Source organism: Canis lupus, chromosome 30 (assembly GCF_011100685.1).
Source record: "Canis lupus familiaris isolate Mischka breed German Shepherd chromosome 30, alternate assembly UU_Cfam_GSD_1.0, whole genome shotgun sequence".
Taxonomy (NCBI): domain Eukaryota; kingdom Metazoa; phylum Chordata; class Mammalia; order Carnivora; family Canidae; genus Canis; species Canis lupus.
In genome coordinates, this window is record NC_049251.1 from 8,332,927 (window position 1) to 8,360,036 (window position 27,110).

Genomic DNA, 27,110 nt, shown 5'->3' on the forward strand with positions numbered 1-27,110 from the left:
CTCCGCACAGCATCCTGGGCTCCCAGCAGCCTTGAACACGCTCCATTTTCCCACCTGGACTGGAGGGGAGGCAGGAAGGGGAGAAGAAAGCCCTGTTACCTCAGACAAGGGCAGCCAGGATCTCAGAGACAAGAATCAATAGAGGACTGTGTAATTAAGGAGACTGTGAGGGGAGAGGCTGGTAGAGAGATCTCTGGCAGGGCCTTCAAAGTCTAGGTTCAGACCTGGGTTCAAATTCTGACCTGGATATATGAATGTGGTCATTATATGACTTCAGTCTGGTCATTTAACTTCCCTAAGCCCCACTCAGTTTACTGATTTGTAAAATGGAGGCGATGACACCCTCCTCAGAAGACTGGTTTGCTGTGTAGGTTGGTGATAACGCACTCACATTATCAGGGCATGTTGTTAGCCTGTTTTGGTGGTGGCTGGATTTAGGATTTCACGTCTCAGATACTCTCCTGCTCAGTTCCAGCCTATTCCTCCACTAGGCATGCCTCAATCACACCAGCTGCAAGCATGTGTATGTGTGCACAAAGCACAGACACGTGCACACGGCAAATACACACAAGTCAAGCATAATGAAATGAATCTCACAAATGTCTGAGGCACAGAATCTCCATGAAGGTAGAGAGAGATTCCAGTTGTTTGCTTCTTTCTTTCTTTTTTAAAGATTTTATCTATTAAAAAAAAAAAGATTTTATCTATTTTAAGTAATCTCTACGCTCAGTGTGGGGCTTGAACTCACACCCTCGAGATCAAGAGTTGCATGCTTCACCAACTGAGCCAGCCAGGCACCCAAGTCCAGTTTCTTAAGCCCCTATCTGGGCCTGAGTAGAACAATAGAGGAGCTGGGATGTTGTCTGTACCACCATCACCGGGTCTTCACAAGTACCTACCTGTCTTTCTACTCAATCACCAGGATGGCACCTGCCCTCCCTGGTCAGCTGAAAACTGTGCAGGAATACAGAGAATGCTGTTAGGGTACGGCTCCCCATTCCTAGGGGTCAAGCTTTCAGGGGAGGATGTCTGGAATAGAGGCTTCTGGCACCCACCTGAGGGGCTCACATTGGTTTCTTTGACTCCAATGTCCTTGGAAGTACCAGCCAGTTAGGGGAGCCTTACAGGGTGAGATTGAGATGTCATTCCCCTTACCACCAGAACTAGGGAAAGCTGGGGTTAGGCAGGGGCATTCATCAATTTGAGTCATTCCCCACAAGCCCATGAGTAAGCGTGGCTCTGGATTTCCAGCACCCCTTCCCCATCAAGATGCCTGTTGGGTCTTCCAGGGCTGGTTCCTATTGGTCCCAGGTGTGGCCCTGGGGTTGCATCCCAGGCTCAGCTCCTTCAGAAGCAGAGAGCAGCATCTGGAGGCTTGTGGGCTTGGCTGACTCTGCTGCCTCACACCTGCCTGCCAACAAGTGGGCCTAACTCCGGAGTTTCTGTCCTCACCCTGGTCTGGGCTGCATGAGCAAGGAGAGCAGCCCCCAGTACTATAAAGTCAGCCCCGTGGACAGGGCTGGAAATCCCCCACTTCTTACCTTGGCTGGTTGAGGAAACAGCCTCCCGGCAGCAGGCCACCTCCCGCCAGGGACTTTTCTCCTGGGGGTGACACAGCATACAGGGCAGCTTACAAGGGACCCTGGCCACACTTTAGCCAGCCCCCCGGGGGTAAGGGGAGTGTCACACAGAACCACTCTCTCCCTTGCAGGAAGCATGGCAATCAAAGGTCCTAGAACCCTACGGGGACATAAGCAGGCCTGAAAGGGTAGCCAGGAAGGTCCACACTGCTGGTGGCGTCCGGGAATCTGACAGGGCCTAAGCGAGTCTGTACCCAGAGCTCACCAGCCTCTCCTTCACAGCTCCCTTCCCTCACCTAGCACCCAATCTGAAATGGGCTTCTACTGGAATACAAAGTCTTCACAGGGCTTTGGTCTCCCAGGGTAGTGGTTTCCAAACTGTTTTGATTATGAACATTTATGTTTAAATTACACACTATAGTCAAAACACATATGAAATATTATTAAATTTCAATTTATTTTTTACTTAAAAAAGATGTTTAAATGGAAATCTTCCTATTTCCTCCCACCTCCTGACAGATGGCCTTGCTCACTCCTGCACTCAGCCCACCATGGAGCCCTCCACACTGACAGATGAAGGCAGGATAGCCTCGCTCAGAGCAGACCACCCCACCTTGCCGGAGGGTGCAGGGCATGGGGGGCAGCTCATTTTCTTAATCCTTTGCAAACCACAAACAGTTGAGTAACCCACATGTGAAGCTTTTCTATTTGTTGCTGTTCACTTGAAAAGAAACTTGGTCATCTTTGATAAGGCTCTCTTGCTGTAGTGGTGGTTCTGCTGTGGTTCCCTACCCCAAAGGCCCATGCAGCCTGTCCCTAGAACCACAACATCCCCATGCAGCAAGTGAGCATGGATTAAGGAAGAATGCACAGTGCTGTGTGTGTGTTTCACATTTGTGTACATGTGTGCACACACACCCGGGGTGTGCCAATCAAACAGAACCTGCTCAGGGACAGCCTATGTTTTCTGATCTGCTGGCTGTTGGGGCCTCATGCAAGTCACACAGGTACTGAGACACCTGCCATTAGCCCTTCTGACCTGAGTCAGAAGAACCTCTGACACTGAATCATAGACTTTTATCTCATCTGCATTCTCACAACCCAACCGTTTAGATAGGTGAGGCAGCTATCAATATGTCCCTGGTGAGGGGAGGAGCCCGAGGCACGGGAGGAGAGGGAATCGCCCAAAGTTACAGGGTTTGACAGAGCTGGGTCCCCTGTGTGCTCCCCCTCCTCCCAGGGTCTCTCTCTTCGTCCTGCCACACTGCAGCTGTGGGGTGGCCTGCCTTTTCCGTCCCCTAGAGAGAAGACAAGCTTAGGACCTTCTCCCTGTCCTTGAAAATGTGACCCAGCCGTGGGTCAACCCTCCTAGCAGGGAGGAGAGAACCCTCTTCTGCCCAGGCCAGGGCCAGAGTTGCCCCCAGCTCCAGTTGGCCTGGCAGGCTTGGGGGGCCAGGGCTTCCTCCTTCACTCAAAGGATCGGAAGGATGGAAGGATGGGTCCTGTAAGGGTGGCAGAAGGGGAGGGTGAAGGGAGGAGGGCTCAACCTTCAGCCCCCTCCCCCCTCACTAACAGCTGTAATCTGCTTGGGAAAATCTCTCTCTCTCTCTCTTTTTTTTTTTTTTTTCCGCACAGGAAAAAATATTAGTTGTCCCGATAACAAGGAAAACAAAATCCAGCGCAGGGCATCAGAGACTTCCTGAGGCGGGAAACAATGTCCAGGGAGTTCAGTGGAGAAGCTCGAGCTGGGAGGCTGAGGGGGAGCTGAGAGAGGACACTGGTCCAGGCCTATCCGGCCGGCGGGGGAGGGGGATGACAGATCGAGGAACTTGGAAAAAAGATTTCCCCCCCAAAACCTTGAAGTCTGGGCCATTGAGCTATATCCGGGAAATGATTCAGGAGCTGCACATCCCAACCGGGATCAGGCCCCATCAGCTCAGGTGCTCCGAGTCTACCTCTCTTCCCTCCCAGGCCCCAGCCTGTTCTGCACGGCGCTGTCGCTGTTTCAGGGTCTGGGGGACTAGAAGGTTTGGTGGCAGGGTCCCTGCTAGGGATCCGGGAGAGGCCATGGGCACCCCACAGACACCCCTCCTCCAAGGCTTTTCGCCTTGCCTCTCGGCCCTGCCAGTTGCTGCCCGGGGTAACTTGCGGGGAGGAGGCTGGGGGATCAAGAAGGGGTGGGCTTCTCCAAAGGCTCCACCCCCAAGCCCAGAGGAGGCTGTTGCCCATTTCCTGGGCACTTGTGCTATTCCGCTCTGCGGCCGGTGGGTGTGGCCTCTCAACACTGTGGGCTCTGGGAGGCCTCAGGACTTAAAGCAGGGCCCTGTGCTCCCAGTGAGGAGTGATTCTCAACCCCAGGTGCACAACGGGGTCATGTAGGGAGCGTTTCGAAAATACCAGTGCCTCCTAGGCCTCTTTTCTGAACAATTATATCAAAACCTCTAGGGAGCTGCTCAGGTGTTTCTTGTGTGTACTCAGGGCTGAGAAACCCCTGTTCCATGACCCTGTGAGCCTTTGGTCACTTGCTGGCTGGTCCCCTCCACCTGTGCCATCAGCCCTGACCCCTCAGTTCCAGGTTGGAGGAAATTACCCCCTGGGAAATTACCACCTAGCGGTTGACCTCCAGAGGTGCCTGCAGAGTTAGCTGACCAGCCAGAGGCCAGCTGCCTAACCCAATAGGAGGATCTGAGTTACTGCTGCCCCTTCCCTCTGCTCTCTTCCTCTTGGGTAATGAGGCCTGGGGCCTTTGTTTTTGGCCAACAGGAGTGTGACCAGAAACCTACCCACAGTTTAATTACAGCCCTGTTCACTGGCCATAGGCTGGCCACCCTCCACATCCAACCTGCCCAGCCCTTCAGCTCAACATCCCCCTACCTCATAGAGCCTGCAGCCCAGGTAACTCCTCCCCATATCCCAGGGTCATAGCTGGCTTTATTCTCAGGAGGACTTGAGGTTCCTTCCCCCATATGCCCTCAGCCCTAGCTCTGCACAAAGCCTAGGGCTCCTGGAGGTCTGGGCTATGAGCACAGGAGCTATGATCACCACCAAGGGCTGGGGGCCCTACCAAGGTACTGCTGCTGGTAAACTTACATGATAAACTAGTAAAATCAGAGACCATTCCTTGTTCGTTTTTGATTGTTCGTCAACATGTCGCAGTCACCTAAGTGCCAGGTCTAAGGGGAGACACACACCTGAAGGGAGCCACAGTCCTTCCACTCAAAGGCCATCTCAAGACAGGGAAGGACCAGGGCACCTGGCTCTTGTGACTCTTGATCTTAGGGTTGTGAGCTCAAGCCCCATGTTGGGCATAGAGATTACTTTAAAGAGAGAAGAGACGCAGTGGCTCAGCAGTTTATTTTGTTTAGATTTTATTTATTTATTCATGAGAGACAGAGAGAGAGAGAGAGAGGAAAGACACAGGCAGAGGAAGAGGCAAGCTCCATGCAGAGAGCCTGACGTGGGACTCGATCCCGGGACCCCGGGGTCACGCCCTGGGCCAAAGGCACGCGCCAAACCGCTGAGCCACCCAGGCGTCCGGACTCCTGTCTTCTCCCGGGGCATGATCCCGCAATCCCAGGATCGCGTCCCACGTTGGGCTCCCTGAATGGAGCCTGCTTCTCCCTCTACCTGTGTCTCTCATGAATAAATAAATTTTTAAAATCTTAATAAGAGAGAGAGAGAGAGAAGGACTGTACTGAGCTATCACAATGAGTTCTCTGAAACGTTCTCAGGAACACTCTATCAGCATGGCGCAGGGAGTATAGCAACCGCTCCATAAATGTTTGTTGAACGAATATTTGTTTCTTAAGTGGAGGAGAGTATATCCCTCCCCTAGCTGTACAAATAAAAGGAGATATTTCAGGGGTCAGGGACAAGATGAGGTTCCAATTGCATCAAAAGAGAGGGGGAAAGGATAAAATGAGCCAGGGCAAGCCTGGTGCAAGAGAACTCACTAGGATCCCTTTTTTTTTTGCTCCCAGCCAGGCTTTTACCAACTGAGGGGGCTTGGAAGTCTCTAGGGTCTGTCCAGAGGGCATGTGGGTTACCATCCCCTGTGCCCAAGTGGTCTTGCCCACCTGGAGAATCACCACAGATCCTGAAAGGCAGGACCATAGGAGCAGGCTTTTCCCTTCTCCTAAGGGGGCCTTCGTGGCTTGGGATCCACAGGGGTCTCCCCTTTCCTGTTGGAGGAGACCAACCCAGCTCTCAGCCCCCATCACAGCATTTTTCAAACAGGTGGAGGATGCTGTGGACAAGTAGCCACCTGGCTGTGGAGAGGGGAAGCCCCAGTGCATGCCCCTGGGGCTTCAGATGCCCCAGGGGAAGCAGTTTGCTGAGAAGCCACTGCCCGCTCCCCAGAAGCTTAGGCTCTGACCCTTGGCCTGGGCAGTGGGCAGCAGGCTTCAGGAGCTTGGGGTGAGGGGGCTTAGAAGGGAGGGGCTCCAGTCCCAGCTGCCTAGCTCTGGGTACTAACAGGCCATGCCGGGGGCAGCTGAGATTGAGGGGGGGGGCACCACCACCTGCTTTTCCTTGTTTTGTTTTCAGGGCACTAATTACTGTGCTGAGCTCCGAGCTGCCTAATGAGGCCGTTTGGATTTCCTGTTGTTCTGGCTTCCCAAGACCCTTAAAGGGCCAGCATCTCACTAGGAGCATGCCTGGGTGGGACACCAACCCTTCTGGTGAGGGTGAGCACAGAGGGGCTATCCCTAGGTTCAGCCTCAATGCCAAGGGCATGACAAGGGGATGGTCTAGTACTTCCCAGCTGCTTACATCCTCCATGAGGACCTGCTCAGAAGTGCCCGCACCGGAAGCAGGAGCTTCAGAGCTGTGTAGCCTGGCCAGAGCCTGGGGTAGGGTGGGAGGGGGAGGCAAGGAGGCCCGGGCTGAGGAGGAAAGGCTGGTGATGTCACCAGTGCCCAGACTGTGAGAACCACTGCAGCACTAGGCAGGAGGGAAACGCCATGACGTCCTGTTCCCCCCCACACACTAGAAAATAAACACTTGTTGTCTGAGCAGCCAGCGCTACTTCCGAAGGGGCAGGCTAGCCAAGCTAGTGGCCCAGAAATGGGCCTCAGCCCAGCTTGAGCAAAGTTCTTTGCCCCAGTTGGATGCAGAAAGGCCTGCAGGTCAGGCTGCCCCGAACTCAGCGCCTCCATGGCACACCAGCAAACAGGGCTTACAGAATGCGCTCAGCCCTTCTGCACCTTACGGCTCATCTTTGCACACAGAGGAGCGGAGCGTGGCCCATGATTTCAGGGAACCCCCTTCCGTGCTTGCCTCAGGCTGCTGATGACCTGGCCGGGCAGGCGGGGGGGCACCCATCTGCCTCCTGAGGTGCCCTCAGGTCTCCGGCACAGCCTCAGCCCTAAGACCTGTCCCAGGTGCCCGTCAGGCCGCCCCGGACCATGGGTCCCCTGAGCCCCAGGAGCCCCGGCCTCCGCACCCTCCCCCACAGACAGGGTGACGACATTGTTGTTCTTATACGGGGCCTTCCGCCTGAAGTTCCGGCTCCGCTAAATGGTGGGAATGAGGGTCCCAGGGACAAAGCCAGCCTGGTTCCCGCAGCCACCTCAGAATGGACGGAATCCCCATTGTGTGCGGCGCCCTGTGCCCGCCCTCCCCTTGCCCGCGCCGGACATGCCAACAAACAGCTCATTGAGCCCGGGGGAGGGGCCGGGAGACAACAATGTCCCCAGCGGGCCAGGGCAGTGAGCTCAGCTGGGGGTGGGGGCTGCCATGGAGGCCGAGGGCGATGATCTCAGCCCGGGGAGGGCGGCCCTTGCGACAGGCTGACCTGAGCCTGGCCTCCCCGGTGAGGCCGTGAGGCCGCGGGGGACTGACCAGGGCTGGCCTCACCCTGGCTGCCCCACCCCCGGGGCGAGCTGGGAACTGACCGGGACTTCTCACGCTTAAACTGCGCCAGCCCAGGGCGCCAAGCAGGCGCAGCAGGGGGCTCACAGGACCAGCAGAGCCAGCCCAGACCCAAGAGGCTGGCGGACCCTCCCTCTGCCCATTCCAGAAGGCCCCTGGGCGAGTCCCAGTCCAAACAGAGCCCTCCCAGGCCACCAGGCCACACCGACCACAGCAGGACTTTTGGATCAGTAAGCAGATGCACTGCCCTTAACCAGAACTATCTAAAGAGCAGGATCGGCCTGGAGAGGGGTGAGGAGTGAGGATCCAATCCCTGGAGGTATTCAAGCTCTTGGTCACAGAATATGGGGTTGGACTAGGTGTCCTTGAGAGCTCACCTCACTCTGAGCTTCTCGAGACACCTATGGATTCTTTTTGTGGAGCTCCAGGCCTGAGGTTAGATGAACCCAAGCCTGATCCAACCCTTTATCCTCTTCTAGGCAAGTTTGGGCTTTCAGGCAGAACCTCAGGCCTCTGAGAGAAAAAGGAGGAAGTGGGAGAAGTGGCAGGGAAAGTGGCATGGCCAGAGTGGCCCTCACCCTCGGTATTAGAGCTGGGGAGTCCTGATGATGGTCATGTTCGCAGGACTGTTTCTGGAAAGCAGATGCTGGTAAAAAGAAAGAAAAGAAAAGAAGGAAGAAAGAAAGGAAAGAAAGAGGAAGGAAGGAAGGAAGGAAGGAAGGAAGGAAGGAAGGAAGAAAGAAAGAAAGAAAGAAAGAAAGAAAGAAAGAAAGAAAGAAAGAAAGAAAGAAAGAAAGAAAGAAAGAAGAAAAAAAAAGTGTGGGACCTCTTCTAGTAGGTCATCAGGGGGCTGGCATTCTCAGGTGCCCAGCCATCCCAGGGGCATCAGTACACACCTGACCACCAGTAGTACAGAAAGGCTCCTAGCTGCCTCTGGCCTTCCCTTGGTACCTCCCTGTTCTAGACCACCTTGCATGCCACTGCCAGATGGTGGCTGAACACCCTCTTCTGCTCAAGAGCCCACAGGTTCCCTACTGCGTCTCAGTCAAATCTGAATTTGCCTACTGGGTCCCCAAACCCTGCTATCTAACCTCATGTCTCACCCTCCATGTGTGAAATCTGTTCCAGCTCTACCTACTTCAGTTCTACCCTGATCCTTTTCCTCTCTCCATTCTCCCTGCCAGGAATGCCCTCTCTTTCTCTAAGTTCCACTCTTTTTTTTCCATCCAGGATCAGTGCAATCCCCCTCTCCCATAAAGCGTCTTTGGATCTTTGAAGCCCCCGCTCCCTCCCTGAACCCTGGTTCCAAAGGTCATCACATTTCTTTTCCATCGGCATCAGGAGTGAAGTGGCCTCACTGACCTTAGCCCAGTGCCAGGCACACGCTAGAACTCATCCACGGTTGGTTGACTGATGGACCCAAACTCAGCATACACATGTGGCCCCAGGAAAGCTAGCCATGGGGTGCACACATCTTTTGCCTGCATCCTCTTCTTTTGCTGTCAGTTTGATGGATTTGTCCTAGGTCACCCTAGCCTCCACTCCACCTGGAGAAGAGCTGCAGTAATAGGGGCAGGGGGTCAAGCCACTTAGGAAAGGAAGGGAAGTGAGAGGGGGCAGTTGGCCACAAGGCGACACAGGAATCTTGGCAGCAGAATGCTCCAACAACAAGAGTATTCATGCTGCCCAAGGAGGACTCAAGACACTGGGATGAGTGGACACAATGAGTGTCCCAGCCTGCCTGTTTCTAAATATATAGAGTTAACTGAGGCTTTTACTGAAGCCCCTGGTGTTGGAGATCCTGAGTGTTCACCATTGCTCCGGAAATTCTCTCTGAGCTCCCAGACCTTAAATCCAGCCTGCCCCTTTACCTCAAAGTTCTTGTAGCTGGACAGCTCCACAGGACTTGTTTTTCTGAGAGTGGTGGCCAGAGGGCTAGGGGCAGGAGAGGCAAAGTGACATTGGCTGGAAGTGGCCTAAGCTTGTCCAGAAAACTCCTTGGGGCTGAAAGGAGGCTCTGGTCCTGGTGCCTCCCAGGCCTCTCTGGACTTCTTCCCTGGGGAAGAGTCTGGACACAGAAATTCTGTGGGCTGGAGGTTCTTTGCTAATCACAGGCAAGGCAAGTTACTCATTAGCAAGCATCAACATGCAATTCTCATCAACTCCAGGGGAGAGTTCAATCTGGATGAACAACTGGGATACAGAGCTTAGACACTGTCACAGGAAGTTCTCCCATATGTCTAACCTAAATCCTTCCTGCCACAATTGAAGCCCATTTCCTCTCATTCTGACCATGGTGGGAGAAGGAGACAGCCAGTCACCATCCTTTGCTTAAGACCCATCACCTACTTGACCACGGCAGTCAGATTCCTCCTCAGCCTTCTCCAGGGAACAGTGCCCTGCCTGCTCAGGTAGCTGTTCAGAGCTGGCACCTGTCCCTGAGGTCTTTCTACATGAGAGTATTTGAAACACAGCACTTCCTGGTTCAGGCCTGACACTTTCTCCCAGGGAAGCCATCTGAGTAGCCCCCACTCCCAGGTTCCTGGGGCGGCCCGTCCCCTATCTCTCGCTCACTTCAAGTCCTGGGTGGCAGCAGGGATCAGAGATCAGATGCTATGTGGAGAAATGAGGAGAGGTCAGAGTTCCTTCCAAGAGATGAGCTGCAGCTCGGAGGAGGAAGGTGAAGGACACCTGGGGCCACTCGGAGGTCAGGGAGGATGCCCAGCCTGGATGCCAACGAAGGCCTGAGCCAGAAGAGGGGAGTGAGGCCTGAGGGAAGGGTGGGGCCGCGGAGAGCTTCCCACCTGTCAAAGTTTCCAGAAAAGAGAGTTTCAGAAACAAGTGACCTGGATGCTGGGGAGGGACAAGAGGAGAGCACAGTGGAGGCTAGCCAGCCAGGGTAGAGTATAAGTAAGTGAGGAGGCTTCTACAGAGGAAGAAACACCTCAGCTAGGGAAGCTGGTCTGAGACAGAGGGCCCAACTGCCCTCAGTCCTTCAGCTCAAGTTGGCCAAAAGTTCTGTCTCAGTCCCATCACTTGGAGCAGTGTCTTTGTCCTCTTGCCCCGTGAGCGAGGGTGCCTGAGGGGTGCCTGTAGACTCTTGATGTCTCTGTTCTCTTGCCCCGTTCTTTTCTCACCTCTCTGAGTCCTCTGCACTCTGAGGGATCTGGGCAGGAGGCAAGGGCAGGATGGGGTGCGGCTTGCAGCCTGAGGGTCTCCATGGGGGTAGAGGCCTCCCTGAGCCTTCCCTATCCCCCCACCCCCCAGCCTCCCAGTTCATTTGCTAGGGTGGGGACAGGAAGGAGCTAGGGAAGGGGAAGCCAGGGGCTCTGGGAAAGTTGCCGTGGAGGCTACCATAAACCCCGGACTTGTCGGTGTCTGGAAATACCCGCTGCATGGCTCCTGGCCCTAGCTTTCCAGGCATCCCCTGGGTTTGGCAAACGAAGCTGGGACAGCTGCTGGGTCACCACCAGTGAGGACCCTGCCCCTCCTTTCATCACACAGGAGGCCTGGGGAGAGGTTCCTTCTTAGACAGTTGAAAGGGGCTTCTCAGGTCAGGGGAACTCAGCTTCTCCTGTCTTGAGCCCATTGTCTCTGCAGGTCAAAGTGTTCTCCCTGAGAAGGAGAGGGCCCTGTCCACACCAGTTACCCCAGCTCCAGGCGTCCCCTGCCCTGGTCTTTCTAGAAGGCAAAGGAGATACTGTATGGGGCTAGCCTATAGGATATGGAAATCAGGGAGCTTGAAAGACGGAAATGCTCCTGGTCTCACAAGGAGCCTGAGCACACGCTCTGACTCATGCTCAGTGATTTTTACCCACCCAGACATCCATTCCTTGGGACACTGGGTCACCAGTCATGAACCATCAGCCAGTGGACAGTCCAGCCCTCTTGGTGATGTGGGGAGGGCTGAGTCCCCTGAGCTACCAGGAACCTCAATGACCAAGGCAATTCAGAAGTTGACTTCTCCTTCCTCTTACACACCTCTGCTCTGAAACACCACAGGGAGGAGGAGGGCTGCCATCTTGAGACCTACACTTACCCTTGGCAGGAGAGTCATCTCTGGAAGGCCAAGGCCACGGGCAGTTGGCTCTTCTACCCTTCATCTCTTCTCCAGACCCATTCCCGAAGCTCCAGTCTTCTCTCTCCAGCCAAGAACCTTGTCCTATCTCCTTCCCACAAAAGGCCCTCACAGTCAAGGTTTTCCTCCTTTCCATGATCCACCTGGCTTTCTTCCCTTACACTGTTTGCTTTCAGCTCTCCTTTTTCCTCGCCTTCCTCTTAGACCTCATTTGATGTCAGGGATCTCCTTTCTACTCCAAGTCTGCCCCTGGTTGTCACCTGGGGGAAAGGAAATTAGTGTTTATTGAGCTCTGCAGATGTGTAATCAGATATAGTCCCCCAGTCACCCTCCCAAGTTACTGTTATTATTATTCCCATTGCACAGATGAGAAAACTCAGGGGTTTAGACTACAAGCTTCAAGAGGGGTGCCTGTAGACTCTTGATCTTGGGGTTGTGGGTTCAAGTCCCACATCGGGTATAGAGATTAAACATAAAATTTAGGAGTGCCTGGGTGGCTCAGTTGATTAAGTGTCCGGCTCAGGTCATGATCTCAGAGTAGTGAAACCGAGCCCTGAATGAGGGGGAGCTGAGCTAGAGCCTGCTAGAGTTTCTCTTTGCCCTTTCCCCCAATTAAAATGATAATGATAATAAAATAAAAGCCCCAAGGCCTCAAGACTACGTGGCTGAGGAGTGCCAAAAGCCAGGTCCATGTTATGTTTATTCACCAGACTCAGCCAGTGGGGGCACTGAGGAGAGGCTCCATTCTAGCTCAACCCTCCCGACATCACTATCACAGAGTCTTCAGGACTCAGTGTCCTCGGCGCCCATGCCCCAAGTCCTACACCTCCCTCCTCACAGGGGCTCTCACATCTATCTTATTATCATCAGCCACTGCATCCTGTTCCCCCATAAAGGCCCCAAATGAGTCCTCAAGGCTACCACTAAGTCATCATCTTTTCTCCTCCACCAGTCTCCGGCCTGTCCTATGGGAAACCCACTCTGTTCCGCGGGAAAGACCCGGAGCAGGCAGTTCCTCGTAGGGACTCGAGAAAGAGGTGACCGAGGCTCCGCGGGGCACCGCCTGCCGAGCGGGAATCCCTGCCCTAACCGCTGGCGCCCCTCAAGGGGAGGGGTGAGGGCGGAGGTGGTTCTGCGGCGGCATCTGTCCCAGGCGGGCGGGAAGCTGCTGCATTAAATTGTAAAATCGATTTATTGACCGGCAGGTGCGAGCAGCGGCAGATGGAGAGTAGCGCTGCCGGGGCGCATCTGCGGGGAGCGGCGGCATCGATCCTGGCCCCCCTCCGAAACCCGTCCATCCCGGTCCTTTCTCGTCGGCTGGCTCCCAACTGCAGGGCCAAGGTCCGCGAAACTGCGGCGCCTGAGCGGCTAGGGGAGCTCGGCCCCCCCCCCCGCCCCGCCTCAGGGCCCGGGCTGCGCCCCCACGGCTGGCAGGCCCTGCCAGCCCCACTGCCCCAGTTGGCACGCGGCGGGCCGGGCTGACGCGTGGCAGCGCCCTGCGGCAGATGAGGCACGCGCCGGCCTCATTTCAATGTGAATGGATCGAAAGGAGCAGCCATGTGGCAGCAACAGTTTGCAAATCTCCCCGCCTTCTGTGCAGCTCCCGGGCCGCGGCTCCCTGCACGTGGCCCCTTCTCTGCAGCGACCGCAGCGGCGCCCCTCAAGGCTTAAGCGCCCCGCCCCAGCCAGGCCCGCTCCCCCGCCCCGGCCTGCCCGACGGGCTCGCTGGCCGGCCTCCGCCGCGCTCCTACCTGGCCCACCGCCGGCCCAGCGGAGAACGCGGGTGGGGGTGGGCGAAACGACGCTGGAAGCCACGGAGCTGCGCGGCCGGCTGGGGGACGGGGCAGGGGCGGGTGGGCTACTCAGTGGGGGAGGGGTCCCGAGGCTCTATGCGGCCCCAGTTGTACGCCTATTGAGGACCCGAGGTCGGCTTAGGGGCGAGGCTGGAAGACAACCTTGGCTCCTTAAGGCCCCAGGTGCGGGTTCTGCCTGCAGGGGTGCTGTGTGCAGTGGCCGGGAGGAGAGGACAACAGAAGCAGAAGGCCCCTGGCAGGGGAGGCTTGTGGGCCTTGCATGAAGCCAGGCCTGGAACCTACTCCACTCCTGACGTTGTCTGTGTGAGTGGGGATGAGGACCCGTGGACCTTCAGAGGGCCCACAGTCCATCCAGGGGAGTCCAGGTCAGTTGAGCTTTGCATCCCTGCTCCTGCTCTAGGGCATTCCCAAGCGTCTGCATAGGGGCAGGGTCAGCAGGTGTCCAGGTGGGTCTAACTCCACTGTGATTTGCGGCCTCTAATGGCCTCACAGCCTCCTGCTCTTGGTAGCCCCCAGGACACATGTTGGGTTCTTCTGGTCTCTAATAGGAGTAAAAGGGAGGAGTTCCAGCTGTGGACACTGGCATTTCAGTTCTGGGCCCCCAGCGGGACCTATTCTTATTCAGCAAATGAGAGCAAAGAGGGACTCCAGCAGACTGGAGCGCTGGTGGGTACTCAGGGCCCAGCTAGCATCTTAGCAGGATAATGAACTTCTGGGACAGGGCCCAGGTAGCAAATAGATGCTTCATAATTGCCTTTTGATGATGAGGAGAATTTAACCCTTTCCTCCTCCAAAAGGATTGGTCTCTGAGGATAATAATATTTTTGTTTGGTCCTTAACTGCTTGCAAAGTGCGTTTGGACACATTAGTCAGGATGTGTAAGAGGGGTAAGAGAGTGTTTCAGATCTACCAGTATTGAGCAAGATGCATCCTGTAGGACTGGATGTCTCCCTTGAGACGCAGGCAAGTGCAAGCGCCAGAAAAGGAGAGCGTTCTTATGAACTCCCAGGCCAGGATTTGGAGGTGGAAGCAGACAGAACTAGGTAGGGAAGGATGCCAGCGCAGAGGAGAGCGAGGGACACTCTTTGGCACCCTAGGCAAGTCTAGGGATCGTAGAGTTTGGGCGGAGCCGGCGTGAGGAACCCACTTGTCAGGACCGCTGTGAGGCAAGCCCTGGGCCCCCCTCCCTCGGGCCTGGGGACTCCGCCTGCCCATAACCTACATTAACTCTGGAGCGCAGCCTGGGCCCATCTGCCGGCCCCCGCCCCACCTCGGTTCCCCACGCCAACCCGCTCGCGCCAGATGGTGGCTGGGAGGGGTGGCCGTGCGTGGGGGACCCCGGAGCCCATCTCCTCATCTCGCCCCTCCCCCAACCCACGCTCCCAACCTCTTGTTTCTCATCCCCCCCCCAGTCTTCCACCACCACCCCCAAGTCAAAAAAATCAGACCGTGCTGCCTAGGCAGCTGTTGTGCTCCACTGCCGCGCCTCACCCCCCTCTAGGCCTCCCCCGGGCCCGCACCGCGTCGCTGCTCCCCCACCCCGCCCGCCGCGCCGATCTTATCGCTCGACGACAGCCATCGCTGTGCGGGCGGGCTGACAGCTGAAGCCACCGGGCCCCCGCCGCCCTCAGCGTCGCAGAGAGAGATCCCCGGCACCCCCCGAGACTGGGAGAAGCCGGCCCTCCCTGGTCTAAGGCCTCTGGGGATCACGCCGGGTTCCGGGAAAGCAGCTGCCGCCGCTCGAAGTGGGGCCACCCGGGGGAGCTGCGAAGGCGAGACGGATGAAGCCATCTGAAACCCACACTAGTCCGCGCGCTTTCAGTTCCACCCTACATGTCCTCCCTGTGAGGAGAGGACCCGGGTCTGCGCGACCTCGGCCCCTCACCAGGGCTCTCCAGTGGCTTGAACCGACGCTGGAGCCAGGAGAGTTCCTCCCTGCCCCAACGGAGCGACAGGACGCGTTGGGGGCTTGGGGCTGCCGGGGTGGGGGGAGACGGTGGTCAGTGGAGCTGAAGCTGAACCCAGGTGAGGGGAGGCGCTGGAGGAGGGGCCAGGCCCTTATTACCATACAGCTGAGGACGCGCCCCCCTTCTCCTACCTCGGGGACCACGCCCCCTTCCCCCATCTCCGGGACCCGGCGTCTAGGGGCCGGCACCGGCGGAGCCCAGGCTGGGGCAGACGGGAGAAGGCACGCGCTGGACACGCCCCCCGCAACCAGGGAGGGAGACGCCCACCAGGAGGGGGGAGGGAGCCCCCGAGTCTTAGACCCGAGGCTCTCGCCTTGCCCAGTGTGGCCACAGAGAGGTTAAAGCGTCCGCTGGCTTCTCTGTAGCGCCGGGGACGCGAGGTGGGTGGGCGCTCACAGGTTGGGAACTGCGGTGGCGACAGCTTTCAAGGCTGGGGAAGAAGGAGATCCAAGTCCGTCGACACCGCTTTCGCTTTCCGAGCTTAGGTTCTTTTTACCTGCTCGAAGGCTGAAGGTAACTAGCTCCGGCCGCGGACGGACCGCCCACGGGGACTCCCCAGTGTCTCCGCCTCCACGACCATCCGGGAACCACTCGCTCACCTCCCGCCCCATTCCCCCAGGCCCTCCCCCTCCTCCCAAGGCCGGGGTCTCGGACCGTAACCCCTCTGTCGCGGAGAACTGGTCACCTTGACATGCGCAGAGTTAGGGGACCCAGGGGCTGAGAGCGGCACCGAGGGGCGGGGACCCGTGCGTGACTGGCTGGCGGGGACTGGGGGTGGCGGGGGCGGAGGCCCCCTCCGGGCCCTGCTGGGGCTGTAGCGCTAGAGGCCCGGAGGGGAGGGGAGAGTGACCATGGGTTCTGAGTGACAGGCGGCGAAGAGAGGAGCCAATATATATAAGGAAGGCTCCCGAGCGCGCAGGTTTCAGTAGCGGCGCAGAGCGCAAGCTGGGAACACGAGGCCGAGAGCCGCAGCTCAAGCCGCCTCCGTGCAGTGTACCGAGCACTGGCCCGCTTGCAGCCCCAGGATTAGCCCGAGGACACGTCCTCAGCGCGGCCGCCGCCCGGCCGGCCTCACCTGGATTACCTACCGCCGCAGTTGGAGCAGAACGAGCGGGAAGGCGACGCGGGAGGAAAGCCCCAGAAGAGCCCGGCTTTGCAGGGACCCCTCCGGCGGACAGACGCGCGGGAAAGCGGCGTCCCGAACGAAGCCAGCTACAGGGCGGGCGCGGGGAGAGAGCGACGCTCCAGGGGATGGCAGTCGCGTCCCGTAGCGCCTCTGGCTGGGCGCTACTGCTGCTGGTGGCACTGTGGCAGCAGGTAACGTCCCGCGCCCCCTCCACCCCCTCCTACCGCGCTCTGAGCCCCGGGCGTCTGCCGAGCTGACCGCTCCCCTCCTTCCTTCCCTCGGTCCCTGTGCAATAGCGCGCAGCCTGCTCCGGAGTCTTCCAGCTGCAGCTGCAGGAGTTTGCCAACGAGCGAGGCGTACTGGCCAGCGGGCGGCCGTGCGAACCCGGCTGCAGGACCTTCTTCCGCGTCTGCCTTAAGCACTTCCAGGCGGTCGTCTCGCCCGGGCGCTGCACCTTCGGAAGCGTCTCTACGCCCGTGTTAGGCACCAACTCTTTCGCCGTCGGGGACGACAGTAGCGGCGGGGGACGCAACCCTCTCCAACTGCCTTTCAATTTCACCTGGCCGGTGAGCACAGCCTGGGTGCACTGGGAGGTCACGGAAGACGAGAAGGGGGCTCCCTGGGACCAAAGCCCTCCCCGCAGATTTCCTCGCTTCCAACCAAACCAAACCAAACAAATAAACAAACAAACAAAAACAAGGGGCGCTCTTTTTTGATACTTTCTTCCGACTCTCTCCAGGGACCTCATCCTCAGGAAAGCTCTCACCACCAGTCTCCCTCTTTCAGTTCTATGCCCTCTCTTCTCTCCACTCTTGGGATGTGATTTTCATCACTTACTACCCCGGCGCGTTTGCCCCCGTGGAATGACTCTCGCTAACAGGCCCCCATCTCTTGGGTTCTCTCACCTTCCTTGCTCGCGCCGTGCTGCGCGCAGACCCGTTATGCTGACCCGGGAGCTGTAACTGTATCCTGCAATTAGATTAATTAAACCCGCTGCCGCAAGGCACCCCCAGCTCCCCCGCCCCTGCTCATGCTCATCTCTCTCTCTCTCTCTCTGTCTTCCCCGGCCCCCTCCCTTGGCCTCCAGGGCACCTTCTCACTCATCATCGAAGCTTGGCACGCGCCGGGAGACGACCTGCGGCCAGGTGAGTAGCTCGCTCGGCCGCCACAGGGGGGCGACACGGCGCAGCGCCGAAAGAGTTAACCTGTACTAGGCGGGGGAAGTGCGGGGTGGGGGGTGGGGGGCAGGACGCTAAGCCGGGCCAGGAGCTGCGCCCCGCGCTGGACGCTCGGATTCCGCTAGCTGCCTGGACTCTGAGCACAATTGCGTTTCCTGCGGGTTATTTTTGGCGTGGGAACGCGGGGAGCACGGCGGTGAGAAAGGCCGAAGCTGCCAGCGCCGCTGACGGGCCCCTTCCTGTATTTTACACCTTTCGCGAATTCCGCTCCTTTGGAAAGGGAATAATGGCTTTGGGATGTTGTTCTGACACAGAGGAAAAGGATATTTCAGCAGCACAACAATTCTCACTTTGAAAAGGAAAAAGAAAAGCATTACCCATCTCTGAGGGCAGAACCCGTGAATGGGCACCAAAGGACCCCTTGCTCTCAGAGTCCACCCCGGCCTGGCTTTCTTTTTCTTTTCTCTTTTCTTCTTTTCTTTTCTTTTCGTTTTTTTTCTTTTCTTTTCTTTCTCCCTCTTCTCATTCTTTCTTTGCTTTTTTTCTTCCCCACTTTGACCTCTTTCCTAGTCTCTCTGCCTCCAGAACACTGGGATATCTTAATATCCTTCTATTGTCCCCTTTTTGAATGATATCAGGCCTTCTACACAGGGACACACACACACACACACACACACACACACACACAGCAGCTAAGTAGTGGGGACACTTGGGTTCCTCTGGCCTGCACTTGCTGGCAGGTGGGGGTCATCTGGACAGCTGCTTTGATCCAGCACTTGCTGGCACTCCCGGGGACTGGCTGCCCTTCCTTGACCTGGCCCTCTGCCCCTTCAGAGGCCTTGCCACCAGACGCGCTCATCAGCAAGATCGCCATCCAGGGCTCCCTAGCTGTGGGCAAGAACTGGTTACTGGATGAGCAGACCAGCCCTCCCACGAGGCTGCGCTACTCTTACCGGGTCATCTGCAGTGACAACTACTATGGGGACAGCTGCTCACGCCTGTGCAAGAAGCGCAATGACCACTTCGGCCACTACGTGTGCCAGCCAGATGGCAGCCTGTCCTGCCTGCCCGGCTGGACTGGGGAGTACTGCGAAGAGCGTAAGCAGCCAAGCTCCTGCCTACCTGGCAGGGGTCCCCGGAGCAAACACGGTGGCCTCTTTTCAGCCACAGCTAACCTCCCTCACAGAACAGGTCCGGGCTGCCCACTAGCTGGGCCTCGGGAACAGGTGGGGATGCTTAGGACAGGCGTGGACTCTGATCTTTCTCTCTTAATGCTCCTCCCCCATCCTGCCAGAGCCCACAAGGACCCCATTACTGCATTCCATTCAGCCTGGATTCTCCTTCCCTGTTGCCTTTAAAACGCCCGTGGCTCCTCTGGGAGGCCAGGAGTGGGAAGTGAGCCCAGTAGAGCTGGGGCACCCCCAGGGCCAGGACAGGGAGAGCGGGGCTTCAGGGTCCTTGGCATTCCAAACTCACCCCGCTCTGTTTTCTTTCCTCAGCTGTCTGTCTTTCTGGCTGTCATGAACAGAATGGCTACTGTAGCAAGCCAGCGGAGTGCATGTGAGTAGGGGACAGGAAGTGGATGAGGAGGGAGCTGTCCCCTGGCCAAGCCCTCACCTCACCCTCAGCCTCCCCTTTGTTCAACAGCTGCCGCCCAGGCTGGCAGGGCCGCCTCTGCAACGAATGCATCCCCCACAATGGCTGTCGCCATGGCACCTGCAGCATCCCTTGGCAGTGCACCTGTGATGAGGGCTGGGGAGGCCTCTTCTGTGACCAGGGTGAGTCAGGGCAGAGAGAGGATGCAGAAGGGTTGGGACAGATGGGCAGGGAGTGGGAACCAGAGTGGTCACCCTTCTTACTTGGTGACTGCCCAGTTGGCTTTCCCACTATCCTTCAAGGAGCTTGGAGCTTTTAAGGAATCTTACGATTGGCCTAGAATGAGATAGTGAGTCCTTCTTGCTCAGGTGCTGGGGAGGCAGGGTGACTGGAGAAGCCAGGAGCTCTACAAGGTGGCAGCCTGGAGTTCATACTCAAATTCCAGCAAGGCCTGGGAGGACGGATACTGGGCTCAGTTCCTCTTTCTACCTTGTAGTTACCTATTAACCCCCTAAGTGTTTGCTTACCTGCCAGGGCTGTTTGAGCAGCTCTCCCCTAAACAGCTGTCTGGTGGGGTGTGCCCACCAGCTGCCCTGAGGTTATGGGTGAGCTGCGCCTCTGGGCGGAGTGGCATCTAACCGACTTCTTGGCTTGAGGCAGAAATAGCCTCCCTCGGTCTTTCCCACTTGCACTTGCCAGGCAGCTGTCCAGGGCCCGCAGTCTCTTTCTGGGTCAGGGTGGGCGACTGGTCATTCTTCTGGCTACGTAGGGGTCTACTGGCCCCAACCTTGGGAGAGGAAGCCTTTGCTCCTTCATCTTTCATCCTGGTAGCCAGCTGCAGCACGTGCCTCCCATTTTCAGGGTCAAATAGGGTGGCTGCTGCCATGGAGACACGGGCACAAGCCCCAGGAGGGTGGGCAGGAGGCTTGCCAGGGTGGAAAAAACTTGCCTAGCCCCTGACGTGCGAGGAACAATTCGTGCTTGGAATTCAGCCCCTGTATTCTGTGTGTGTGTGTGTGTGTGTGTGTGTGTCTGGCTTTCTCTCTCCTCTCCCCTACCCCAAACACAAGAACACACCTGTGGTTCCTGCCCATTCTCGTTCCTGTTCCTCTCCCCACATTTGCTCCCAGGTGACACAGTCATACACTCATCATATGCAAACACAGCCCTTCCAATCTCTATATTTGAGCTGTGTTTGCTCCCTCCCTGTCCTTCCCAAATAAGAAAACAAATACTTATATTTCAAAACACCCTCATAAGGCATTTCCCTTTAAAAAATACTGGGTCACTACTGATGGTGGCTTTTGCCTCCTGTCTACCATTTCCACCTGTTAAAATTTTATCCCTCCTTCCAGGCTTATCTCAGCTGCCCCTCCTCCACGAAGCCTTTTGTGACTTCCTCCTCAACATGTGGCCTTGCCATCCATCCGCTCCTCTTCCTTCCCTTCATTCTACCCTGGCAGCCAGTGGTTGTGACCTTACCTAGCAGGCAGTTGTCCATCTGTATTTTTTTAATTTTTAGAAAGATTTTATAAATTTATTTGACAGAGCACAAGCAGGGGGAGTGGCAGACAGAGAGAGAGGAGGAAGCAGGCTCTCTGCTGTGCAGGGAGCCTCCATGCAGGTTTCGATCTCAGCACCCTGGGATCATGACCCCGGCCGAAGGCAGACGCTTAACCAACTGAACCACCCAGGCACCTGCCAACTGTATTTTTTTTGTATTTTTTTTTTTTAACTTTGGTTGGTAGCACAGAGCAGATGTGGGTCAAGGTGCTTTGGTATATGTGACTGGAGAAGGAATGAAGGTGGCTAGGCCAGGACGACTTGGGGCTGCAGGCTTTGGGCCACACATGGACAGTGAGCTTGCACTACAAGGAGCCTGAAAGTAGGGACCAATCTACTGCTCTGCTTAGCTGGCTGGTCCCTGTCTTCGCAGATCTTAACTATTGCACCCACCACTCCCCGTGCAAGAATGGGGCAACATGTTCCAATAGCGGGCAGCGGAGCTACACCTGCACCTGCCGCCCAGGCTACACTGGCGTGGACTGTGAGCTGGAACTCAGCGAGTGTGACAGCAACCCCTGTCGCAATGGAGGCAGCTGTAAGGTGAGCCCCAGGCCAGCCCAGGTCTGGCGAGGTAGTGCCCAGGTCGCCCCACATGCATGGCCAGTGGAGGTACAGCCATGAAAGGCATTGTGGGCAGGTGGGTTCCCCGCCATACGTCCTAGTCACTAGTCTTGGGGTCCGACTTTGCCTCTTTCTGGTCTCTCTCCAGGACCAGGAGGATGGCTACCGCTGCCTATGTCCCCCAGGCTACTATGGCCTACACTGTGAACACAGCACTTTGAGCTGTGCAGACTCCCCTTGCTTCAATGGGGGTTCTTGCCGGGAGCGCAGCCAGGGGGCCAGCTATGCCTGTGAATGCCCCCCCAACTTCATGGGCTCCAACTGTGAGAAGAAAGTAGACAGGTGTACCAGCAACCCATGTGCCAATGGTGAGTCTTGTTGCCTCGCTCCCCTGGTGGGCCAGCCTTAGGACTAAGAGAGCCTTCTGGTGAGGGAGAGTCAGGAGAGGAGAGAGGCTGGGTCTGTCCCTCTGGACAGGCTGAGATGGTCCCAACCTGCTCTGGATGGTGAAGAGCTTGCATAATCAGCTGGGTGGCTTTGGAAGAGGAGCAGGTTGGCTGTGGGTGCAGGCCTTCGGAGGAGGAGAGGTGTCCACCCTGCTTCACATCCTGTTCGCATGTTGTGGAGCCGTCTCCTGGCTGGGGTGGCCTCTGAGCCTCCCCCGGAAGTCCTGGGCTAGAGAAAGGGATATATGAGGCCTTGTATCTCTCCTAGAGGGAGCCTGGCAGCCTGGCATAGTCAGAGCCCTACTTCTAAAGGCCTCGCCTTGCCCCATGGCCACGTGGAGCCTGACATTGGCACAAGATGTCCAAAATGCTCAGCATCTTTTGGGGTGCAAAGCACACTGGATATCTTTGTCTCCTTGGCCTCCTGGTGACCCACTGTGAGGCAGGCGGACAACACTATGCAGGAGAGAAGCCTCAGGAGCAGGAGAGGGGCTAGAAGAGCTGAGATGGAGTCTGTTCTCTGGCTAATCACTCCATTAACTTTGTTAACTGATAATTACATTTATTTGACCATTTACTATATACGAGGCATGGGCTCCTGCCTTCATGCGTCATCCAGCCTAACCGTCAGAGATCTCCTATGGAGGGGATAGCATTATACTCTAATATAGCAAGTGAGGAGACTGAGGCTTAGAATAAGACAAAGCAACATGTGTCAGATCAGCTTCAGCTTGAGACACAGCTGAGATTCAGACCTAAGCATACTTGTCCGGTTCTACTGTGAAGCTCTGTAAGATGCTAGTCATTCTTACACAGGTGCTCACTGAGGGCTACAAGGCCAGAGGCACCCTCAAGCCCAGGTCTCCTGACTCCTGGTACAATGCTGTTTGTGGTGGGATCCTTGATGGGGTGCTCACCCTCTGCACCAGAGGGGTTCCCAGGTGGTTGCTGACTTATGCCCCATGTGTATCCACAGGGGGCCGGTGCCTGAGCCTCGGTCCTAACCGCATGTGCCGCTGCCTTCCTGGATTCACAGGCCCCCACTGTGAACTCCACATCAGCGACTGTGCCCGCAGGCCTTGTGCCCACGGCGGCACTTGCCATGACCTGGAGAATGGCTTCGTGTGCACCTGCCCTGCTGGCTTCTCTGGCCGGCAATGCGAGGTGCGGATACTTCTCGACGCCTGTACCTCGGGACCCTGCTTCAATGGGGCCACCTGCTACCCTGGCCTCTCCCCGGACAGCTTTGTCTGCAACTGTCCCTATGGCTTTGTGGGCAGCCGCTGCGAGTTCCCTGTGAGCATGCCACCCAGCTTCCCCTGGGTGGCTGTCTCTCTGGGTGTGGGACTGGTGGTGGTGCTGGTGTTGCTGGGCATGGTGGCAGTGGCTGTGCGGCAGCTGCGGCTTCGGCGGCCTGACGATGGTGGCAGGGAGGCCATGAACAACTTGTCGGACTTCCAGAAGGACAACCTGATCCCTGCCGCCCAGCTCAAGAACACAAACCAGAAGAAGGAGCTGGAAGTGGACTGTGGCCTGGATAAGTCCAACTGTGGCAAACAGCAGAACCACACATTGGACTATAATCTGGCCCCAGGGCCTCTGGGGCGAGGGACCATGCTGGGGAAGTATTCCCACAGTGATAAGAGCTTAGGGGAGAAGGCACCGCTGCGGTTACACAGGTGAGCAGCACCTGGAGGCCAGGGCCTGGCCACAGAGCTCTGCATGGTACTCCCTAGGCTCCCCAGGACAGGTGGAAAGCTGGCACCAGGCCCTTGACTGCTTTTAAGCAAATGGGGTTTTGCTACTGACAGGAGGCTCCTCCAACAAGATTTTTGCCAGGGATCCCTCCTTTGTCCCTCTTTCCCATCCATCCATTCATTCATTCACAAATGTCGAAGGTCTACACTGTCCGTGACTTCCATCTTTCCATGGCCTGGCTTATGTAGAGTAGCAACACTGGCTTTTCCCAGGCCTGAGACCCTGGTAAGGTTGGGGGGCCTGTGGCTGAGGGCCTGTTCCTAACTGCTCCCCAAACTACATTGGGCATCCCCAGTCCCTGTGTCTTCTCTCAGAGCTGCCTCGGCCAGTGTCCTTTGGCCATTCAGGGTCTAAGTTAGTGCCCTGCTTGCCCCCCAGCTCTCTCCCATTCCTCCCTCACCGGCCTGTCTTGTGTTCCCTCAGTGAAAAGCCAGAGTGTCGGATATCAGCGATATGCTCCCCCAGGGACTCCATGTACCAGTCTGTGTGTTTGATATCAGAAGAGAGGAACGAATGTGTCATTGCCACAGAGGTGAGTGCTGGGCTCACCTTCCCTTCCAGCATGTCCCCTCCTGCCATTCGGAAATGGGAAGGTGGCCTGGTGACTTTCGACCCCAGGGGCCATCCTGAAGGGTGGGTCAGAATCCCTCCTTGGCAGGGCAGGTTCAGGGGCTCTTAGATCCCGGCTGGCCTCATTGCCACAGAGGGTGTGAAACAGGAGCCGTGGTGGTGAGCTGGCCTAGCTCTTCCTGCTGTGTTAGTGATGGGCTGGGAGGCCATGGCACCTGGCCAGCTCCCCGGCACTGCTTCCCAGCTGCTGGTGGGTGAGAGTGGTTGCCTCATGCCCCTCCTGCCTCTTCTCCCTGCTTCCTCCACTGGCCCACTTCACAAACAGAGGCTCGCAGGCATGTGGGTGTAATAGGGCAGAAGTCTGGGGAGGGCTACCCCACCTTCCCTTCACCCCACCTGCCTGATGGGCTTCTCTAAGAGAGGCCCTGGGGCAGCCGTGGAGGGAGTGCTTGTCTTCCAGGGTAACCCACTTCCCTGCCTTCCTGTCATCTCCAGGTATAAGGCAGGAGCCTTCCCAGCACATCCCAGCTTTGCCCCAGCAGCTGGATCTTCCTTCTGCATTGTTTACATTGCATCCTGGATGGGACATTTTTAATATGCAACGTGCTGCTCTCAGGAGGAAGAGGGAATGGCATGACCTGGACAGACTGTGAACTTGCCAAGAGATGCAGTACCCTTCCACGCCTTTGGGTGTCTGTCTGGCATCAGATTGGCAGCCGCACCAGCCAGGGGAACAGAGAGGAGAGGTGCCACTGGGACCTGCCTTGCCAGCAGTGGCCTTCTGAGTGCCCCTCTGGGATCTGGCCCGTTTTCCAGAGGGAGTGGCAGTGGCCCTGCAGGGCCTGGAGCTGCTGTGGCCTCCACTGGCATCTGTGTTTCCAAAAGTGCCTTTGGCCCAGGCTCCATGGCAACAGCTGGGTCTAAATCAGAGAGGAGAGAGGAGGTCAGTGTGGGCAGGGCCATCTGTGGGTCAAGATACCATTGAGGGTGGCTCTTGGCAGGAGTTGCCCTGCAGGTGAGGTGAGTGCCCAAAGCGGGAGGAGCACTTTCTGCTCTGTGCCTCTGACCACTGCCTGTGGGCCTTGCTCCTAACACCACTCCAGCTTCTCCCTGGCTGAGGTCCTCTGGGCAAGGCTGTTGGTAGGCCTTACTTGGTTTCCACAGCCTCTAGCCTTGGGTGCCTCTGGATTTTGGTGAGCAAACAGGTGAAGGGCCCGGCCCACTGGCCAGCCAAGAGAGCCAGGCCTAACGGGGAGCTCAGGGCAGTGATGTTGGAAATTCCAGTGAGGGAGAAACCAGGTGCTGTTGCCACCGTGGCCCTTTCCTCCCTCAAACCAGCCCTATAGCCTTGAGCCTGGGGCTCTGCCCACACCCACTACTGCTCCCAGACCACCCTTGAAGCCGATCTTCAGAAATCAATAATATGAGTTTTTATTTTGTTTTTTTTTTTGTAGTTTATTTTGGAGTCTAGTATTTCAATAATTTAAGAATCAGAAGCACTGACCTTTCTACATTTTATAACATTATTTTGTATATAATGTGTATTTATAATATGGAACAGATGTGTACAGGAGTTTATTACTTCTCGGGTCCTGTCTTTGTGATGCAGAGTGGGAATCCTCTCTCTGTCCTCTCTGACTCCTCATATTGCTGCTGGCTGCCCCTGCCAGAGCCCCCAGGGACCCGTGCATGCACTTGGGCTTGGCCTGCTATGCTCCAGACTCTTGTTTCCTTCCAGTCCCTGAAGAGCCCTACCTTGCACATCTGACCCCAGGCCTAGACCAGCCTTCCCTGCCTGCTGGCTTGAGGTTGCTGTGGCTCCCCTTTCCCCCTTATGCTCCCACCATAACTTGGGGGATATGCCCTCTGACCTGAATCTCTCCCCTTTTCTCTCCTCAAGCCTGAAAAAATTTTCAGCCTCCTTAGTCAGTTTGGAGGATACAGGAATTTGGGGGAAGGTATGCTCTTGCATGCATTCCTCTTTTCAAAAGGATTTGCTTACTGGAGAATGGGCTCTCTGAACCAGAATGGCATCTGGGTCTTTCCTCCTGCCACTGCAGGGTTTTTGTTTTTTTGTTTTTTTGTTTTTTCACTGCAGGGTTTTAGATAGACTGGCACCCACCTACTCTTCTCTCAGTCCCAGCAGGGCACTGGTCTTGGGGGAGGGGGGCTCAACTTAGGTCTATCCTCCTTGCAGCTGGCCAAGAGTGCTGAGTACTTGGGTACAGGGTCTGGTACCTGGTCTGCCCAGAGCTGCAGGAATTTACTGAAGACAGCAGGGAGAGGAGGAGGAGGAGGAGGAGGAGGAGGAGGAGGAGGAGGAGGAGGAGGAGGAGGAGGCCTTTCTCGAGTCCAGGTTTCTTTTTTTCTTTTTAAAGATTTTATTTATGTATTCATGAGAGACACAGAGAGAGACAGAGACAGAGAGACAGAGACACAAGCAGGCTTCATGCAGGGAGCCTGACGTGGGACTCAATCCCGGGTCTCCAGGATCACGCCTTAGACTGAAGGTGGCCCTAAACCACTGAGCCACCAGGGCTGCCCCCACCACTGCCCGCCCCCCAACCCCAGTCCAGGTTTCTCAGGCCAAGGCACTGAGAAACTTTGTCTTTGCTTGCTGTCTGTCTTCCTGTAAGGTGCAGGATGGTCCCTAGGGGGCCATGGTCCTCTCCCTACAGCCACAAACCTACCCCACGGAGAGCAAATGATGAAAAAATTGAGCCACTGACAAAGGTCAAGTAGATGCTCCCAGCTCTCAGCCTGTCCACAGTAAAGCAAAATAAGCCCACCAGAGCTGCCTGTAGAGTCCAAGTATATGCTGCGCTACCCACCCTCCTTTTTCCTCTTTATCCCTGACACATGCACATGGCATGCCCACCCTCGACCCGGGAGCTTATGCCAGAGACATAGGAGCCAGAGACCTCGGCTCATTCCCACTCACCCCCATGCACATGCTCCACGCCTTGCTCTTGCCTCCTGTTCCCCTCACTGCACACACA

General features: G+C 56.7%; 1 protein-coding gene and 1 long non-coding RNA gene across 3 annotated transcripts; one reads left to right on the top strand and one right to left on the bottom strand.

Moving 5' to 3' along the window:
- Nucleotides 1-8,613: 8,613 nt before the first annotated feature.
- On the bottom strand, nt 8,614-19,258 carry LOC111093309. The gene is made up of 3 exons (XR_005381519.1): nt 19,091-19,258; nt 11,491-11,789; nt 8,614-10,617 (listed from the first exon to the last, which is right to left on the bottom strand). It is a non-coding gene; the product is annotated as an uncharacterized LOC111093309 (long non-coding RNA).
- On the top strand, nt 16,127-25,692 carry DLL4 (delta like canonical Notch ligand 4). Of its 2 annotated transcripts, XM_038580090.1 has the most exons (12): nt 16,127-16,627; nt 16,733-17,002; nt 17,524-17,581; nt 18,449-18,712; nt 19,114-19,174; nt 19,262-19,392; nt 21,147-21,316; nt 21,486-21,705; nt 22,760-22,947; nt 23,245-23,462; nt 23,965-24,073; nt 24,607-25,692. In XM_038580090.1, the coding sequence occupies exons 1-12, from the start codon at nt 16,562-16,564 to the stop codon at nt 24,610-24,612; spliced, it is 1,761 nt and encodes a 586-aa protein (XP_038436018.1). In that variant the 5' UTR covers nt 16,127-16,561; the 3' UTR covers nt 24,613-25,692. The 2 variants fall into 2 exon arrangements, with proteins under 2 accessions (XP_038436018.1, XP_038436017.1); XM_038580089.1 differs by having other exon boundaries at nt 16,128-16,627; nt 22,760-23,462.
- The last annotated feature ends 1,418 nt before the right edge of the window (nt 25,693-27,110 follow it).

Excerpts from the sequence above, each read along its gene's own strand:
- DLL4 (XM_038580089.1), top strand. The coding sequence starts at position 16,562 with ATGGCAGTCGCGTCCCGTAGCGCCTCTGGCTGGGCGCTACTGCTGCTG. Across the intron at positions 16,628-16,732 it reads TGGTGGCACTGTGGCAGCAG|CGCGCAGCCTGCTCCGGAGT; the intron begins GTAACGTCCCGC and ends CCTGTGCAATAG. Across the intron at positions 19,393-21,146 it reads AGGCCTCTTCTGTGACCAGG|ATCTTAACTATTGCACCCAC; the intron begins GTGAGTCAGGGC and ends CTGTCTTCGCAG.